Consider the following 19,476-nt stretch of genomic DNA (forward strand, 5'->3'; position numbering starts at 1 on the left):
TATCTTCTGAAATACAAAAAAAAGTCTTGAAGAGCTATAGAAGAAACTTTGTTTTTTGAGTTAAAAACTTTTGCACATACAGTGTCTCTTGATAAATTTAATTCAATCTAGTTTGCTCAAATGGACTTTTCTTAAATCACTTTCTTCAGTGATTGTTTTTATGTTTTTGTACATTCGGAATATACATGTAGGACACAGATATTTTTTTCCAACCATAAACTTTGAGTAAAAATACTTTTTGTGTAAATATATGAAACTCTATAGTTGTATTAATACATCTTGCATCCTTACAGGAACTTTCTAAACAAACTGAAGCAATGGCGGTACAGGCTGAGAATTTGGTGAAGAATTCCTCTGAGATACAGCTTGGTTCAAAGAATAAGCAGTCCCTTCAGCATCAGGCAAAATCAATCCAAGAACAAGTGAAAAAAGTAGAAGTTACTCTTGAAGAAGAGTACGTTCTTAACAAGTCCTAATATTTATTCTTCACTATAAGATTGTATCAGATTGCTAGACTACCTTGTCAGCATTTTGTGTTGTCTCATCAGATCTGTCATTTACTGCTTGCTCTGGCATAGTAACCAAGTTATGGTACCAAATATGTCAAAAGAGTGTGTGCAAACCAACAAATAATTTTATTTTAATTATATGTAGTTCATAAAAGTTACATTTAACCTGTCACTTATCTTTAAGCCCCAGTCTTGTGAAGAAGGGATAATTGAGCTCATTCTTGAGGTACTGAACTCTTTTGGAAAGAAAATTCTCAGTTAGTGTAATAGAGCAGCACATTTATCACATTTGCCTCATTTTTCAGTATTCCACTTTCTCTGTAGGAGTGTCAAGAAGTGCCTTCGTCTTTGCTGAATGCCCAAATTGTATTTCTCGGGCAATATCAAAAGCTGCTTCTGCTGCCAAAAAAACAAAGGCATAATTTTCCAGAATTTGTTTAAAAATGAACGGTTCAAATTCCAAGGAAAGCTTGATGAATATTTGTAGCTTTTTGTATTTGTAAAAAATTTTTCCCTTCTCTCAAATGAGTAATTCAGTTATTGAACTTGTTACTCAAATTCAGAATGTTGCTATTCTCATTTTATCCTGATACAGACACATTTGTATTTATGTGTGAAATCAGTATTTTTGCATACACTAGATCTGATACACAAGTCATAGATACCTGTGCCATTTATACTTTGTCTTACTGGAATTACTCTCTAGAATAAATTTCTGTATAAGATTAAGCAGGTACCATCACCTCAAACAGACTACGAGTGAAGGTCAATGCCCAAATAATTGGGGCTTTTTTCCTCGTAGTGACCATTGTCATCTTAATCTGATTTTAATTTAGTGCTATTTTCTCCCTGATGTGAGAGAATATAAACTAGAATAACTAGCTTGTGCAGCAAATGGAGGTCTGACCAATTATGTAATGCTTTCTCCAACATGAAGTGCTAGAGTGATTTGCAGTCAAATTCTACCCTCTCTTACTAAATACTTTATACATAATTTTTTCCATTATTAGAGAGAAAACTAGTGTGATTTTTCAATCTAAGAAATTTCCCCTTCCAGCAATGAATATTTGATTTTTAAATAAAGTAATCTATTTTTAAATGAAAGTCATCATTGATACACACTTTCACTGTAGATATGAAATAGGTTTTAGTTGAATGTATGGTTATACAGAATGCCTGTGGTAGTGTGACAAATAATAAAAAGCTAAATACCTTCTGTAAAAGATGCAAATACATACAACTACCTATAGGGTATCTACAGAACTCATAGTAAGTTTGTAAGAGTTATATTTTGACTGGCATCATCAATAAAAATCTTGGCCAAGTAATTTAAAGTGAAGTTATTCCAAATTCATAAGTTACATAGTATGCCAGTGAACAGGAAAATGAGAGAAAACTTTGAACAGCTTTCCACAGTCAGTTACTGTAAGAACTTAGCCCATCTGTTTTCCAAGGAGATCATGCAGAGCTATGCAGTGTGTTTGGGATTATATTCTTTACAGTCTGTGGCTTTCTTAAAGAAACTCCAACGAAGGCATACAACAGCAGTTGTGCCACTGATTTGGTCCCTGAATTCTGATTTCCAGCTTTATTTTCATGAGCTGGACTTAAGTGAATTATTTTTGCACATTGTTTTCTACACATAACTTGAATTTGCATACACTCTTATCAGTAAATGGCTGTTGACATTCCTAATTTTTTTTCTAATTTTGAAAATAAATAAGAAAAAATAAAAAGACCAACTTTTACATTTTTAGGCTACATCTTTTCTTAAAGCTTCCTCTAGCTTTAATGAGGGGGGGAAAGTTTAAAACTTTTTACCATGGAATGGTTTTTAGGCTATATTTAGAAGGAGAATGTATTTTGGAATTTTGTAATATTCATACTTTTATGATGAAACTTTAATATTTTCAGTGAAATAGAAAATGTGTGTTTTGCAAGCTGTGTGCAGGGCCTACATTAGCACTGGTTTGAATTACTTGAAAGGAGCAGAAACTTGTACACTGGAAGTTAATGCTGTTAGGCCTTGTATAATGGCCTTTTTATTTGTGACCAAAAAAAGGTGCTTTGTTTGCAATCCTGCACATAGAAAAATCAGTCATAATCTGTCTCTGTTTAACATACCTATAATGTAAAACAACTAACTCTGAGGGAGTTGAGTCACGTTTGTTGTTGATTCTTTGGCTTGATATAAAATTATTGCCAGCAAACACAAACTTCATATAAAAGAGGGAGATTGCTGTTACAAAAAAGCAAGATCAATAAAGCAGTCAAGCTTTGGTGACTGTGTGTATGTCCACGCATTTCACTGGTTTTAATCATTCTGGTCTAGAGACTAAATTACGAACATCTATGAACTCAGTTATCAAAATATTTAGATTTCTGTTATCATACGATATTATTTCATAGAAAATTCATCCTGTTGATGCTCCTTTTCCTTTCTCTTCCCGCTATGATGAGATTCTTGTACAGCTGATGAATAAAGCTGTACTTTCTTTTACCTCTCAATGTCCCCTCTATCGGTAATGCATTTGTTTGACTTTTGGTGCATGGTCTAAGAGAGAACCATATTTGAGTTTAGATGTACAACTTGATCCTCTAAAATGAGAACTTTTTAAAATGACCCTCCTGTAGATTGAATAAGTTCCATTTTTATTTTAGCGAGAATATGGGCAGCTTCATTATGTTAAACTGTTTATTCTCTCTAATTGATTTGGTTAATTTTAGTATTAAAAGCATGGAAATGGTGAAAAACAAATGGAATCATTTTGGCAATAATTTTGAAGCTCTGTCCATCTGGATAGCTGAACAAGAAAAAGAACTGGAAACTTTGGAAACATCATCATCTCCTTTGGACATACAGATCAGCCAAATCAAGGTGATTAGTTCTTGTTATGTTTAGTATTAAAAGCCCATTTAGCTGTTATTTTGCTAGAGGCCAAGTGAGAAAAGAGACATTTTACATATTTCCACAATGAATTGACAGCACATTTTATACATAAATATACCAAGCAGTACGGTCTTACATAAACTAAAGGAAAATTCTTACGGGCTGCCTTCTCTTTTAGTGTTTAGTTTACATATATGAAGTCTTTGTGTGTATGGTTAAAAGCATAATTTATACCCTTCTTATTTTTTGAATGATCTCAACAAAATAGCTACATAAATACAAGTTGTTGGGCTTTTTTGAAAAATACAACAGCTAGTGGCTATAGAACTTGATTTTAATCTTGCCAACTAAAGTTATAACTTGATTTATGTATCTTTTATGCTGAATTAATAAAGAAACTGTTGCTCTTGGTAGCTTGAAAACATGCATAACATTTACTCTGATTGTATTTGCATTGACTTCAGTTCTGTGTACATTCCTGTAGTTGCACAGTGGTTTAGTTTCAAATTGCTGACTGAGGTGCATATTGTCTCCAAGCATTGCATTTCAAGGGCTGACTTTTTATCCTTCCACAAATGAAAATGTACCTTCTCTGGAATGGTGTCCTTCTAAGGGTACAGAGTTTTTCTATAGGCAGTGCACATTACCATTTTCTTTTACTGTGACCTACTTGTTCTTCAGGAGGTGCACAGGTGTACAGCTGCTTGCAGACTAGCTTGACATTGTTTCCAAAAGATCCTATTAGGTACTTGTTTCATGTGACAGAAACAGTTTATCAACAGATTTTCCTGTTCTTAATTTGTTCACAAGTTTACAAAGACTAAATAAATAAAATCTCTTGACTTCATCATTGAAGAACAAAACAATGCTTGAATTCTTGCTTCATCACCACAGCAATTCAAAAACAGTTTTCTTATGAAGTAATATGTGTGCATTTACTCCCCTGGCATATATTATAGTGTTGTCTTGAATTTTAATAATTAATGGACAGGATTCTATTGGTTAAGACAGAAAATAAGTGCATCAAATGATGCTAATATTGCATTACAATGTGTCAGTTCTTGTCTGTCTAAATGGAGCCTTCTTAAGCCCTACTAGCCTATTCCAACAAAGCTCCCAGAAAGGTTGTTCCTTACTGTAGATGCGGATAAGCAGTGATTTTTTTTCACTGCATTGAACGTTTCTGAAAATTCCGTCATAATTCTTACATATTTAAACACCATGATCATTAGATGATGTTTATGAACACCTGAGTGAACAGACATAAACCAGAAAATCCTTCACATAAGGCATAGGGTATTTCATTGTATCTCAGGTGAACTAATGAGCTTTATGAGCTGTGATACATGAAACACGTCTCGTCTCCAATGCATGGGCATAGCCAGAGATCTGCTTCAGCAGCGTTGCTTTGTGCCTGATTTTGAAGAATTTGTTGCTGTGTTGTAAGCTTCCTGATCAGTTACTCTGTGTCACAACACTAATCAGCATATTTAGTACATAATTTCTACTACACTACATTAGTAAGGAACATTTCAAAATAGGGCAAATGACTAAAAAATAGTGTGCTCCTTGACCTTTGGCCGACCTTTGGCCAAAAGCCTGGGGTCAGGAGGTCAGCTGAATATAATTATCCCACATGGTAGTGGTGATATTCTACTTTTGGTGACGCTGATTGCAGAGCCCCAGTGACTTCAGCAGAGCCAGATTTTCACCTACACATTTCTCTGAAATTCCTGGTGGAACAAAATGACAGTTATCACAAGTAGTTACCATTGGTGGCAGACTCAGTTCGAGTTTGAAAGCCTCAATTATCCACCTTCTTTTATGTAACTGAGTGAATTTAACAGAATAGCGTAGGAGTGAGAAAGCACTGCCTCATTTGTATCTGCTGCATTGTTAGATAATTTCAGCTTCAGGGCTGCAAATCCAGTATTTTTCCTCAGCAACATGTTCTCATGCAAAAAAAAAAAAAAAGATATTTTATAATCCAAATTAATTCAGAGTATATTGCATAAAGAGAAACTATAAATTCTTATAGCACCACTTTTTTTTTTCTGACAGTCACCCTGCTAATTTTTGACTGAATGTTGCAGTAAGCCACTTCTGAGCTTTATAATGGCTGTATAAGAAAGAGACCATATTTTTATCACAATTATGTTAAAAGTTGGGCGCTACCTATGCTTTGCGAGTGCATTTTCTAGAAAAATTTTGGTTGCTTTCATGTACATATGTATTTTAATGTTTTTTATTTGAGAATGCTATTGCCTATTTCAATTTCAAAGAACTTACTTAGATATTTCAAATCTCTGCCAATGGGTGTTTTCCATTGCTTTTGAGAACTCCAAGGAAATGATACATCAGCAGCAATTTAAAAATAAAACTGTTGTGAAAAAACGCTTAAATCCAAGTTCATTGGTGCCAACTGAATAAGTAGCCACTGAATGAGAAACAGTATAAATTTCTTTTTTGGCTGATGCAGTTGCCAAGTTTGCCTCTAATTTGTAATAAGAGAAGTGCAAAATAATAGGAGACAGTTGTTGTCATGCAGCTGCTGAAATTTAAAGCCAGTACAAGTTTGTTTTTATGCATTTACTAATTGAAGTACATAAAAAAATGGCAAAAGCCATTATCACCTTTGTTTCATGGTTTCCTATTTATACTGTAACTTGGTTCTTTATTCAATCTTATGCCTAAGGGCACACTCACCCTAACTTATGATCGAATTAAATTTGTCCTTTATTATACTATTGTATTTTAAATTAGAAAATGAAAATCATCTCTACTGTTTTTTAATAATGGCATGTTATCTGGTAACTATTAAACATAATTAACCAAATGTTAGGGTTCAGCCCCTTGGCAATACTTTTTCAGCATCACAGCTGTGATTTTCCTTCTTCTGTTTATTTTTAATCTTAACGAGAACTGTGTGGTACTTTCCTGTGACATGAAAGATGCTAAAATATGAACCATCATGTCTGCTTGAAAATATGCACCTCAGCCAATTCTAATTGCTCTTCATACATACTGGTTCTAGGGCAGTCTGTATTTTAAACCTTTGTCAATGACAGTTACAAAAAGAAAAAGGGTATTTATAGGTCATATTAAAGACTTTGGTGACTAGATATTTCAAGTGGTCAATGAACTCTCTTCTTGTGCAATTTTTGATGAAGGATGTTTGTAGCACAGAGAAAAAAGGAGTAGGAAGATACTGTTCTAATAATTAAAAACTTATTTTGAATCTTCTTATCATTGCTTTACATTTTAGGATATTAATAAAGAGATAGATGGTAAAATAACTGGAATCTCTAATCTAGAAGAGGAAGCCAAGTCCTTTTCCCAGTTTGTTACCTCTGGAGAATGTGCACATATCAAAGCCAAACTTACTCAGGTCAAAAGGTATTGGGAGGAACTAAGAGATCATGCACAGAGACTGGAAGGAATAATCACAGGGAATGCATCAGCACAGCAGAAACATGAAGAAAGTCTTAAACAGGTAGACTATGAAATATCTAATGGATTGTTTGCAGCAATTTATAGAATTACTATGTATTTTTCTAGAATTTACTATAAAATACATATTATAACAGGATGGACTAAAATAAATAAGTGGATTTAAAAGGTAATTGCAGGACCTAGATACATAAATTTGTGCTTAGAATTACCTAAAAGATAGCTTCAGAAAGACAGTAAAATACACACTCAAAAAATTATGTTGTCTTCTATGTGATACTCCTGGATATTGCACTATTGAACCACATCCATACTTCTTATAAATACTTTTAACATCATTCTTTAGTTGATAGAAGGCTGTAAAGAAAATAATTTAAATATTATTATTGCCCCAGCTGGGAGGAGCTGAGCACTGTCTGCATCTTTTAACTTCAAAAGGTACTCAGCATTACAAAGGCTTAGGATATAAAATTCTCTCAGCAGCAAACATTCAAACGATGTTATTTAAAGAATCATTTATGTAATTCCTGCTGGTTTTAGCTTCTGCCTTGACTTTTTTTTTTTTTTTAATAGGTGCAGCAGTCAGTGTCTGAATTTGAAGCTAAGCTAGCTGAGCCTCTCACATCGTGCTCCTCAGCAGCAGCAACATATGCAGCCCTTCAGGATTGCACGGTGAGCATGTGGCCAGCTGTTCCTGGCAAGTGTCCCTGGCAGGGACACGCTGTCACACTGACCTCCTCACAGAAATGCCGCTAGCCCCCAGACCCGGTGCTGCCTGATGATGCCACACAGCTCAGGGCGAAGGCAGGAGGAGGCAAGGGCTGCCTGTCTGGGTGGGCAGCCTCGGGGAAGGCTTAAGTCCTTCCTCAACTATTTCTTGTCACCATTTCAGACAGGGTTGGAAAGTTTTTTTCCCCAGTCTAGGAGGAAAGAAAGCCTGAAAGTACCACTTAATCCTTCAGGTTATTGGTTTAAATTTTATGCATCTAAAACATTCCACAAAACAGGAGAAAAGAAACATGTCTTTTAGTTATTTTTCCTCTAAGGTATTAATGAAACTCAGATTTTGGTATAGGCAACCCTGTGATAAAAGAAGATATATCCTTGGAAGTAGTTTTTCTTAGGCAATGAAGAGATTGGACAGTTTCAACTTAGAAACTGTGATGTTGGGAATCCATGGGCATTTGGATATTTGGCTCAGTCCATTACAAAAGGAAAACAAATATTGAATTGGCAAACTACAAATAATGCCATTTCAGGGAATTTGGTTTAGTATTTTTATTTGAACGTTCTGATATGTTTTTTCAGCAATAATCATAGCCTTTCTTTCCAAGAAAGTATTACAAAAATTTTTAGTCATGTTGTTCTTGCAGTAAAATGCATATAATGTCTTCTGAACTTAGTAACTGATAACTGCTTGCAAAGGCTGTTTTCAAAGGGACCTGGCCTGTCTGCTTCAAAAAATGCTTGATAGTAGTTGAGGAAAAATATTTTGCATACGAGGAATTTATTCAGACAGCACTTGTTATCACCATTTTAATTGACTTTTAAACATTATGAATATGCTTGAGTATACTGTGATAAGGTCTTGTTCTCTTTAGGGGATCATGATGATTAAATATCTTGATGTGAAATTATCAGTAGCTTGTTCCTGTATAATTCACATTTCCTCCTATAAATGATTTCTTGTAATTATGACAATTACTGTTGTTGTTACTATTGCGCACCTGTGAGCTGGAATTTTCATGATCTTAAATCTGTTTCATTTTGTGCTTTTCTAACTCACTGTACCACATTTCAATTATTTTCATATGGACAAGTTTCCCACCTTTCTAGAAACAGCAACACTGGAAAATTGAGTTAACATTAGATGTCATTTCTGTGAAAAGGACCTTTAGGTAATGCTGATGGAAGTTCCAAGTAACTCTTCCCTTCTTCTCCCATGTTGTGACATTGGCTGCAAGTCTGGTAGTCCTCACCTGCTGGAGTGAGGATTTGAGTTTATATAAATTAGAGACAGACGTGAGGGGCTCTCCAGCTTTTTCTTGAATTTGGAGCTTTGTCCTACATGGATGATGCTGTGTCACATGCCCATTCAGGAGATCTGACTCTTTTTTTGTGGAGTTTTTCCCCTTTAGCACTGTTCCTAGGGAAGTCTTTTGCCACTACAGTGCTGGGAACATGTGTTCCTAGGGTGGACTTGAGCAATATCTAAGCTATGAAGTGACTTCATGATCTGATGGATGTAGCATTGCCTCAAACTTATGAGTAGAACTAGAGAACTCTGTTTATTTATGTGACTTCTGTTTCTTTTACGTGTTCACTAGGATCTTTGTCATGCTGTGGAAAAACTGAGCAGCCCTCTGGCCTCTCTCTCAGCTGGTGTCCGAAAGGTGGCCAACAAAGAAAAAGCTGCTCAAGAGGTCATAGCATTGCAGCAGAAATATGAAAAAGTGCTGGAAAGTGCTAAGGAGAAACAGAGCTTATTAGAGAATCTTCTGGCTCAGTGGCAGAAGTGAGTAAACTCTCATACCCCTTGTGATGGAAAGAGACCTCCCTGGGCTCAGTGTGTGAGACTGAGAGGATGACTTGGTAACACTAGGCTGTGATTTTGCTAGGCAGGAGAAGGAGCTGTCTGCCTTCCTGGCCTGGTTGGAGGGGTGTGAAGCTACAGGCAGACCATCAGAGCAGTATGTTTCTGCCGACAGAATTAAGCTGGAAGGTGAACTGCAGGCACTGCAGGTACGTTTCAACTGAAATATTGTCCTCCTGCATTTCCTGGTGTATTTCTGTGTCTTTTAAAGGAAGGAATTGCTCAATTATAGACTGACAAGTCAATTGATTCTAGGCTTTGCAAATCTCCCAGGAGGTATTACATTATCCCTTGCTATTTCTCAATCACTTTACTATTACTTTTAATGGTAATATGTCAGCTAAAGAAAAAAAAAGGTACCTTGATATATCCTATTATCTGTCAAGGAAGGACATTGGTCTGCTTCTTAGAAGATCCTTTCTCTAGAGAAATTCCTTTATTAGGCAATACTTATTTTCTTTTTTTCTGCATGTGAGAAAAGGTTCTCAGATGAAAAAATGCTCGAAGATTTTGAAATCACAATGGAAGTCTGCTTTCTGATTTTTTTTTCTAACACAAAACTTCCATTCTATTCTAAATTATGCCTTCCCTTTGAATTTTTGCCATTTGTTTTTAGATTAATATGAAGCAGTTGGCCAAATTTAACATCTTTTATACCTACCTTGAAGCCAAGTAGTCCAAGTTGTCAGTTTTAAATATTACTGAAGAAAAGGAAAATCAATTGAAGGGTTGGGCTTTTTTGTTCTTGTTGTTTTTTTGTTTTGGGATTTGTTTGCTGTTTGGTTGCTTGTTATTGGGGTTGTTTGTTTGTTTGTTTGTCTGTTTGGTTTTTGGTTTTGTGGGTTTGTTTGTTTTGGTTTTGGTTTTGGGTGTTCTTTAATGTTGTGCTTTGTTTGGGCCAGTTTGCAACATTTCCTCACAATTCTCTTAATGCACACAAAATCTGTTGCAAAATGTGGTGTCAATTTTAGCCACTGCCATCATACAAGAGACCTGTATGGAAATGTCACACTGTGTCCTAAAGGAGAGAAAAATGCCAGCTTTGATGAATCCCTACTGAATTTAGCTGTCTTAGAGGTGTTGAGTACCTGCTTGTTTTTGTTATTCTGCATAGTATGGTGCCACCCCTAATCTGAAAGTTTTCGTTCCATTGTTATCCCAGGAATTGCGAGCAGATATTGAGTCCCATACTTCAGTCTATGAGAGCCTTTTACAGTTAAATGAGTCGCTATTTCCAACAGCTTCAAAGCAGTGTGTGAAAACAATAAAAGAAAAATTTGAAGAGCTGGATGAAAGGTGGAAAGCTTTACCACAAATTGTCGATAAAAGGTTTGTGCTTCAGAGAGTTTTTTACATCTTAGAGCAACCAATATCCAGATGAGGATGCCCAATCCCAAACTGTATTTTTTACAGTATCACCATTAGTAAGACAAAGGTTTTAGATCAATACTAATCCCTGAACTCCCAAGAATGTGGGATGGAGAATCCCAGATGTTCATGTTTATGATGCTGGTTTTTGACATACACTCCCCCTGTTTTTTTGGTAGGAGAGTCTGTTTGAAGGAGTGTGGGGCAGGAAATGAAGGCAATGTTGCATTTCCTCAGTTAGAATTTCCCAAGTAAATTCCAAAATCTCTAACAATCTGTTCTTGATTGTTTCAGTTATATGCTTTATCGTGTGCAAAGCCACACTACTGTATTTTTAAACTCACTTTGAAATTCTAATTTGCCATAAATACTATAAATATTATAGTTACTCAGCTCAATTGTTAGGCTGCTGGCTCCTGTTAAGCTCAGGAAAACTGTCTCCTTTATTTCAAACTATATGTTATCATATATTTAGATTTCAGTTCTTTCCATGATGATACTTTACTATTTGTAATGTAACTTAAATACTAGGTCCTGAACAATGCCATAATCTTCTAGGTGCTTTGTCAATATGATTGTTTTGCAATATAATGATCTTCTACATGTTGAAAATTAGGTAGAGAAATTTCTAACGGAATTGGAAGGTAAATGACAAGGTCTTGTCTAAGGTCAAAGTTTAGACTTGGTACTTGGGTACTTAGTCCTGCTGAGTACTCCTCTGGACATATTCTTCCTTTGAATTGTGTTCATCTGATCAGACTTTAACCTTGCTTATTTCAGTGGAAGCTAAACATGAGATTTCTCATCCCCAGCCTAAATTCATTAAACTCTTACCTTAATTCAGTATTTCAGATGATAGGCAAGTATTGCTATGACTGAAAATCAAAGTTTAGCTTCCATCAGTAACATTCTCTTTGCTGGGATTGGACCCATAAAGAAAATTTGAGGAACATACCTTGTTTTTTGGGGACACCTCTAACAGTTGATTTAAATAAAGGAGTGGAAACAGGAAAGATCCAAAGGTGTTTTCGAATGTTATGTTGTTTCCCAGAATTAAAAAAATCAGTATGGCAAACTAAAGTAATATTTCCTACTTCCCTTGCATCTGGCATTGATTTTAATGCTGACCAGTCAGCTGTGGGTTTGATTATGGGAAGTGATTAAATTGTGTCAAGTACTTTCATAATTACATCTGACATTCTATAGGATCAACTTCCTTCAATCACTTGTTGCTGAGCATGGGCAGTTTGATGAGCTCCTGCTCAGGTTTTCAGACTGGATTAAGCAATTTCTTGCTGAACTACAAGCCACTTCAGAGATAAACACAGCTGATCAACAACTAGCGGCATCTCACAATAAGGTAAACTTCTGGATGTAAATATTAAAGATGGAGAAATTGCACAGTGCATTTGGCTAAATAATCATCTAGAACTGGCAAGTAATTTATTTGCTTGAAAAACCAATATGCTGTTACAGTCACATACAGTCTTCTGTTATTTGACAATTTTAAAGCAAAATTGTAACACAGAACTATTCCTACTGAAAACCTCTCAGTAATTCTTGTTTCACGTCTAAGTTTAGCACTAAAATGTTTCCTGTCCTCTTGATTTGAAGAAGAAACTCAGGCCTATCTTTTCTTACCCATAGAACCACTCAATGGAAGTTGAAAGTAGGAAACAGGAGTTACAAAATCTGAAGGAGCATGTAGAGAAGTTGGGTTCTTTCAGCAGTCCAGAGGACCAGCAGACATTGCAGGGAAAGACTGAAGATTGCTTTCAGATCTTCCAGGAGGCAAGTCAAATAACTAGCCAAAGACGAAATGCCCTGGATCAGTTGCGAGTATTCCTGGAGCTCCATAGTGCTGCATCAGGAGTGCTCCACCAGCTGAGGCAGACAGTGGAGAAAACAGGAAATATGGATAAAGCTAAATCTGAGTTACTGGAGAAGGAGCTCAATGGTGCTATTAAGGATCTTAACAAACTGGAATCTGATGCTGTCAGTTTGGATGGTTCCCTTACTAAGGCTCAATATCATCTGAAACACAGCATTTCTGGGCAGAGGACCTCCTGCAGGGCTATGGTGGATAACCTGGGCGTGGAACTGGAGGCGGTTCAAAACCTGCTGGGAACCAAACAAAGTGAGGCAGAAGCTCTTGGAGCCTTGCAAAGATCTTTCATGGAGCGTAAAGAGCAGTTACTGAAGAGCATTGAAGATACTGAGGAAAAGACTGACAAGGAGGGTCTGAAGGAGACAACGCTACAAGCCCTCCAGCAAAGGTAAAAATATTGGCACTTTCACACTTGATTGCAATCTCTAGACCTTTTATGATTCATTGGAGGCATGTGTGTGGTTTCTACATGGGTACTTTATTTCTTGCCAAGCATATGTATATGCTTCATAAAATGTTGTAAGTAAGTGAGCTATTTGGATGGACAAAACACTAAGCAAGCCCTCCTAATCTTTTATATTGAAAGAACAGTCATGAAAATCTACGTCTCAAAATTATATTTTGTCCAAATGAATCTAAGTTCCAAACAGCTATTAGAAATCCCATGTAACATAACTATCTCTACCTTGCAGAACTGAAGATTGTACATGGGATGATGGAATTAAAAACAGCTATTGTAATGAAGTATTAATCTAAATATCTCAGTATATTTCCAGGTTACTGTTTGAGGGGGAGGTACATATATAAATGTATGATTTTATAGCAATATATGTATCAGAAAAGTCACATTCTGAGCCCAGTTCTAGCAGAAAAAAACTCCCAAATTCCTATATTGTAGGAAATATTAGAAAAAGGATGTTTTATGCACAGTAACACTAAGAACAACTGTTTCATTCTTTCTTTCTCCTCTCTCTTACAAAAAAGTGAAGATGAGTAAATTTGAAACCAGTCTTTTAACTTGCAGATTAAGGATCTTTAACCAGTTAGATGAAGAATTGAATTCTCACCAACATGAACTCCAGTGGCTCATGGACAAGGCAAAACAAATAGCCCAAAAAGATATCACACTTGCTCCTGAGACTGACAAGGAGATAAATCGTTTAGAATCTCTGTGGAAAGATACCAAGAAAGCTATACATGAAAAGTAAGTAGATTTTAGCTCAAGATAAGAAAGGAGAAGATGGGTAAAGAGACAGAGTTATTACATGTAATATCTTCTTGCTATATTAGTTACAGTGAAAAACAGGGCTTTTAGATTAAATAGTTAGTAGAAGATGAAAACATGTTAACAAGTATATTTGTAGCAGCTGTACTTATTCTATTCATAAAGCCACAGATATGTCCTCAGTACAGTATGACAGAAAATACATTTTATTACATGCATGCCATATTGTATGTTACTGTTTTCTGAAAGATAATTCTCCAATAAATTTTCACTATTGCTTTAGCTGGCACATATTCTCACAAATTTTCATTGGTTATGTGTTTCTATATTCAGTAGTCCTTAGCAATTTTTAAATTTAAGTATTTCTGTCTGCCCAAGGGAACAGGTTTATAATAATCATTAGTGTGTAATCAATTACAGTGTTTGTGTATGACATGTGATCAGATGATCAGTTTAATCAATGAAAGTTGGTAACGAAAGAAGCTAAAGAAATTAGAGAAAGATTTATCGTACTGTTTTCTTTGTCTTAACTGCCCTCAATCACCTTCAAAGAAAACTAGCAGTGTTTTCTCTCTCATATAGACACAATTTAATCCCTCCTGAACTTGCTTATTTTGGAAAGCTCTTTGGACCATTCAGAGAAGAGCCAGCTCCTAAAACAGTTGCTCCTCGTTTTTGACAGTCATGTTTCCCAAAATCCTTTCTTTGAAAAAACACTGTTTTACAAATAAATGTTGCATATATCCAAAGTATCAATTCTGCTTCTCTCTTCAGTATAAACACCAGGAATGAGTAGAATAGGTCTTTTTCCTCTGTCCTATGCCTGAGCATAAATAAGCTTTCCTTGAAAGAGCGTGGGGAAAAATTTAGGCTTGTTTTTATTGGAAGGCTAGTTTATTCTCAGTAGAAGGGAGGTAAGTTGAATATAACATTTTAGTCCCAAATGCATGCATCTGACAATTGGAGGAAAAAACAGACCTTAGAATGCATTGCTTTAGTCTTTATTTCTGCTTCTTTTTAGCCAAAAAACACTCCATGTTAAAGAAACAAGTTGGTTTTTTTTAAGTGAACTGTGAGTGGCACAATTATTATAATGTGGTTTTCAGTCAAAAAGATGCTGAACTTAGGAACTGAGAAGCTTGAATTCCAGTTTCAGTCTTTCTTTTGCTGAAGTCAGTTGCTTTAGTATCTGATATTTATGAGATGGCCATACACATTCATGTCTCTTCAGTAAGATGTTTTGTGATGGATCAACAGTGATTTGTAAACCCAAAATATTCATATTTCCTTGGCTGCCCAATTCATGTTTAGCACTGCATCCTGGCTTTCCCATGGTGAATTGCTATGCCATGTTCTCTATCCTTCAGAAACATGACAGCAAGTAGTACTAACACAGCTTTATCATATTACAGAAAGGAGCAGTCCTGTGTTCTGATTGATCTGATGAAGGAATATCAGAGCTTGAAGTCAACAGTAATGAAAGTCATAGACAGTGCTAACAGTGCTTCTGTGATGAAATCCATATGGAAGGATCATGAAGATGTCAGGCGAACATTATCAAAGGTAATGACATATATTTTCCTTTGAGGAATTTTAACGATTTTCTTTTATTAAATGGACCTTTTTTTTTTGTTTTAAAGATACCCTTGAGCTATGTTTAAAGCTCCTGGAATTTACTATCAAATTTTATCACACTAAGGTTCAGAGATATGTTGTACTGATTATGATGAGGAAAGAATATAGCCCTTTTTTGCATTTTGGTGAGATCTGTTCATCTATTGTTATTGGAAATGCAGATTCTTAATATATGGAAAGCATAAGTGGAAAATATTGGAAAGCTCTTTATATAAAATACATTGAGAATATATTCTTATCATAGTATGAAAGGATAGTTCTAGTCAACATACTTATTTTTTTTCTATATTGGGTAAATTTTGGAATAGATAAAAGGCCACAGAAGGGCACTGATTGCACACATTTCTGATGTGTGTAATTTTTATGTCTGCCTCTTTCCCTAAGAGGACTTCTGCCATAGTGTATAATGTTAATACTAGCCATTAAGCAGAGATAAGGTGTTTGGATCCCTACATTGTATTAATTTCACTGGATTGTACTTCAAAAATACTAAATCCTGCTTTCCATCAGCCTGCCAGGATAAACAGTTCTGAGTTAAATTCATTCTGTTCCTTTGGAGGGTAATTTAATTTGGAAGCCTAAAGAGCTCTTGATTCAAAAATCTTTCAGTCATATCTATATAAACCTTATTCTAAACTGTGTGTATTTATGGCCTCTTTCTAATAGATATCTTAAAAGAAAAAAAAGCCAGAACAGAGCTCAGCAATCTAAAAAAAGGAATTCCATGTAACTTCCACGTCATTCCTTTGAGACTTGGGCTGAGGAGAATTTCCTGCTGCAGCAGTGGCCACATCTAGAAGAAGTTCGAGTGCAATAAATATTTTGGCCATACTGCATACAGATTAGTAGCTTATTGTTAGTACTGCTCTCTAGTACTTGCTGTAGAAAAAATCGTGAGATTCTTACTGTGATCCATTCTCAGCATATTACCTTTTCAATGACAATGTTTTAAAGATTTCCCTATGCCCTGAGTTGCAAACTTAGTAGCCCTGAAGATTTTGTCTAGTTCCTTTCAGAACACATCAGTGCTTTTGTTTTCCAGAATGTCTGGTAGTGATGGGGTTTTAATCCTAACTTTTATTTGCAACACCCTCTGTTATGCTCCTAAGAAAACCATGTCAATTGCTTTATATTTTGTGGAGTAGTTAAATATTAGATATGAGAATTAACAAATTCATAATGCAGGGCTAGGGATGGGTACCCTAGGGATGGAGAACTGTATTTTTCTTTATTTCTTTAAGGCTTCATTAAACAAGCAAATATTTATATCCACAGCATGAAGTTGCCAAGAATGATCTGAGTGATAAACAAAAAGACCTGGATACTTTCACTAATAAGGGAAAACATTTGTTAGCAGAACTGAAAAGAGTGCATAACTGCGACTCCACTGCGCTGAAAACAGATATGAACTCCACGGTGGACAAGTGGCTAGATGTAAGAATCTGGTGTTTATATGCCAAATACAGTCTTTAAGTTTGGCTAAGCTAACAATTTTTCTATTTTCTTAGGATCTAAGAGTACAATTGTTTAGTAAAATTTACTTTGAAGTATAACTCAAAGTCTTAGAGGGATTTGGTGTCCACAGTATGCACGAAGTTGTGACGTCAATTTGATAGATTTTAAACCATGTCTTATAGCAGTGTATGAATGCTACTACTGTAAATTTGCTCACTGTGCAGTTCCAAGCATGAATTTGGGTTGGATTCACACCTAATGCATACCAGCAATACTTTATTGAAGTAAATTGGATTAATAAGTTCATCAGTAAATTACATTAAGCTAAACCACAAAAGATATGAATATGTTGAGAAAAACATCACTATAGGAGAGAAACATAACGTAAAAGCTAGTTACAGAATCACAGATGGGTTTGGGTTGGAAGGGACCTTAAAGATCTGGTTCCAACCTTCTGCCCCCAGGGCAGGGGCAGCTTTCACTAGACCAGGTTGCTCAAAGCCCCATCCTACCTGGCCTTCAACATTTCCATGAATGCATCTACAATGGCTCTGGACAATGGCTCAGGTCCAGGGTCTCATCACCCTCACAGTAAAGAATTTCTACCTAATATTTTACATTTTTTGCTTTAGTAGCAAATTCTTACTTTATAATAATAAGGATAAATGCAGGGGGTTTTTTAATTTTATTTGAACATAAAACTTTTTCCCAGTAAAAATATACAAATATTTGGAAAGAGACACATAAGGTTTGCATTAATTTTATGGTCTGGGTAACTAAATTGGAATTAGAATTCAGAACTTAGAACTAAATCGAAGAAAATTATTTTATTGAGGCTTACTAATTATTTTTGATGCATTTGTCTTATAACTGTCTGCAAAATAGAGATGTCGAAAATTAATTTTTGATGATATTGAAATATTCCTCTTTCCTAAAAGGTATCTGAAAGAATTGATGACAACATCGACCGACTGAGTGTAAGCGTGTCTTTATGGGACGACATCCTGAAAACTGGAGTTGAATTAGATGGATGGTGTAATAAGTGCATTTCTCAACTGAATGAAGGCATCAACAACTTCAGTAACAGTCAGAGAATGGAGATCCTCCTGAAAGATTTCCAGGTTCTTACCCACAAATCAGTGATAAAAATGTGGATCGAAATGTCAAGTGATGTCCAGTGCAGAGAGAAGGCTGTGCTGTTGTAGATTTCTGTGTCTTCTGTTCAAGCTGTGGTACCTTAAGCCAATAGCTAGCTGAAAGCATTCCTGTCCTTTTTATTTGAAGGTGTTAACTTCCGATAGAAACAAGAATGGCACATCTTACTAAATATAAGCTCCACAGTTATTTTGGCTCTTGCAGTTCTGTTTGGTTCTAGACTGAATTCTGTTCCAGTGAATATGAATGGAAATTTTAGAGAAACTTCAGCTAAAGTTTAGCAAAGAAATGAGTAGTTTCTAAAACTTCATACAGGAAAGTAGGTTCTCCAGACAATCACGGAGATATGCTGGACTGGAAGGCAAATTTTAGTGTCTGGTTCTGGCAATTTCAGTTAGATTATCACTTTTTTTCCTGGATAATGTTAAATTCTTTTAGAAATCTTGCCAGTGTTCAGGGTGCATCCTGTGTCTATTAGCTTGAAATACACATAAGATCAATTATAGATTGAGCTATATTCTACTTCATTTGGAATAAATTATATCTTTAAGAAGATGCACAGTGAACATATTCAAGTATTATGGTATAATATAAACACTGATAAATCAATAGTTTGTTCAAGGTTAAACTTTATTGAATGCCTTATGTAGCAATCTGACCACCTAAAATGATTGGTGTTAAAACCGATTTGGAGTCAGACTACCCCAACCACAGCTGTACTTGATATGCAGGAGGGCCAAAATAGCAGATGTGATCACTGTGTGTACATTTACAGAATGCATAATAATACCTTTTGTTTGCACTTTGTTTTGCAAAGGGAAGAGGAAGAGCAGTTCAGTGACAGCAGGGTCCTGCCCTTTCAGCAATAGATGAGCATGGACAGCAGCAATCAGTTTACCTCTTCTGTGGCCCAAATCAGTGATCACTTTCTTGACTGACCACCTAATATTGTCTCCTGCCTAGTACAAAATACCCCCTAACTATTCTTCCAGGTATTCAGGGCAGATGTTAAGTTTGGCAATTTAATCCTGCAGTCCACTGTCCAATCTTTTAATTGGAATTATCTGTTCGAAATTTTTAGAAAAGGAAATTAAGGCAATAGGATATAGATATTTCAGAACTCCAAATTATGATTTTTTGCTTTCACTTTGATACTCTATTTTTAAAAAGTGGGGTTTTTTTAATAACTTGGATCTATAAATGCAAAGTTCGGATATATTGATGTATAGATATCAGCATTTTTTAATCCCTCTTAAAATCTGTTTCTATGTCTAATTTTTTTATCAAGACCTCACTTGCTTATAATAA

At 35.5% G+C, this 19,476-nt stretch overlaps 1 protein-coding gene across 1 annotated transcript in view; it reads left to right on the forward strand.

Moving 5' to 3' along the window:
- SYNE1 (spectrin repeat containing nuclear envelope protein 1) overlaps positions 1-19,476 on the forward strand; it is a 240,444-nt gene that overhangs the window by 59,749 nt on the left and 161,219 nt on the right. The window contains exons 31-43 of the mRNA XM_088161722.1: positions 294-454; positions 3,237-3,387; positions 6,665-6,892; positions 7,423-7,521; positions 9,177-9,364; positions 9,468-9,591; positions 10,605-10,771; positions 12,017-12,170; positions 12,458-13,086; positions 13,723-13,902; positions 15,336-15,486; positions 16,834-16,992; positions 17,952-18,134. Of these exons, the coding sequence (XP_088017848.1) occupies positions 294-454; positions 3,237-3,387; positions 6,665-6,892; positions 7,423-7,521; positions 9,177-9,364; positions 9,468-9,591; positions 10,605-10,771; positions 12,017-12,170; positions 12,458-13,086; positions 13,723-13,902; positions 15,336-15,486; positions 16,834-16,992; positions 17,952-18,134 (2,574 nt within the window). The remainder of the gene's footprint in view (positions 1-293; positions 455-3,236; positions 3,388-6,664; positions 6,893-7,422; positions 7,522-9,176; positions 9,365-9,467; positions 9,592-10,604; positions 10,772-12,016; positions 12,171-12,457; positions 13,087-13,722; positions 13,903-15,335; positions 15,487-16,833; positions 16,993-17,951; positions 18,135-19,476) is intronic.

The sequence above is a fragment of the Sturnus vulgaris genome, chromosome 3 (genome assembly GCF_052056855.1).
Source record: "Sturnus vulgaris isolate bStuVul1 chromosome 3, bStuVul1.hap1, whole genome shotgun sequence".
In the NCBI taxonomy this organism is placed as follows: domain Eukaryota; kingdom Metazoa; phylum Chordata; class Aves; order Passeriformes; family Sturnidae; genus Sturnus; species Sturnus vulgaris.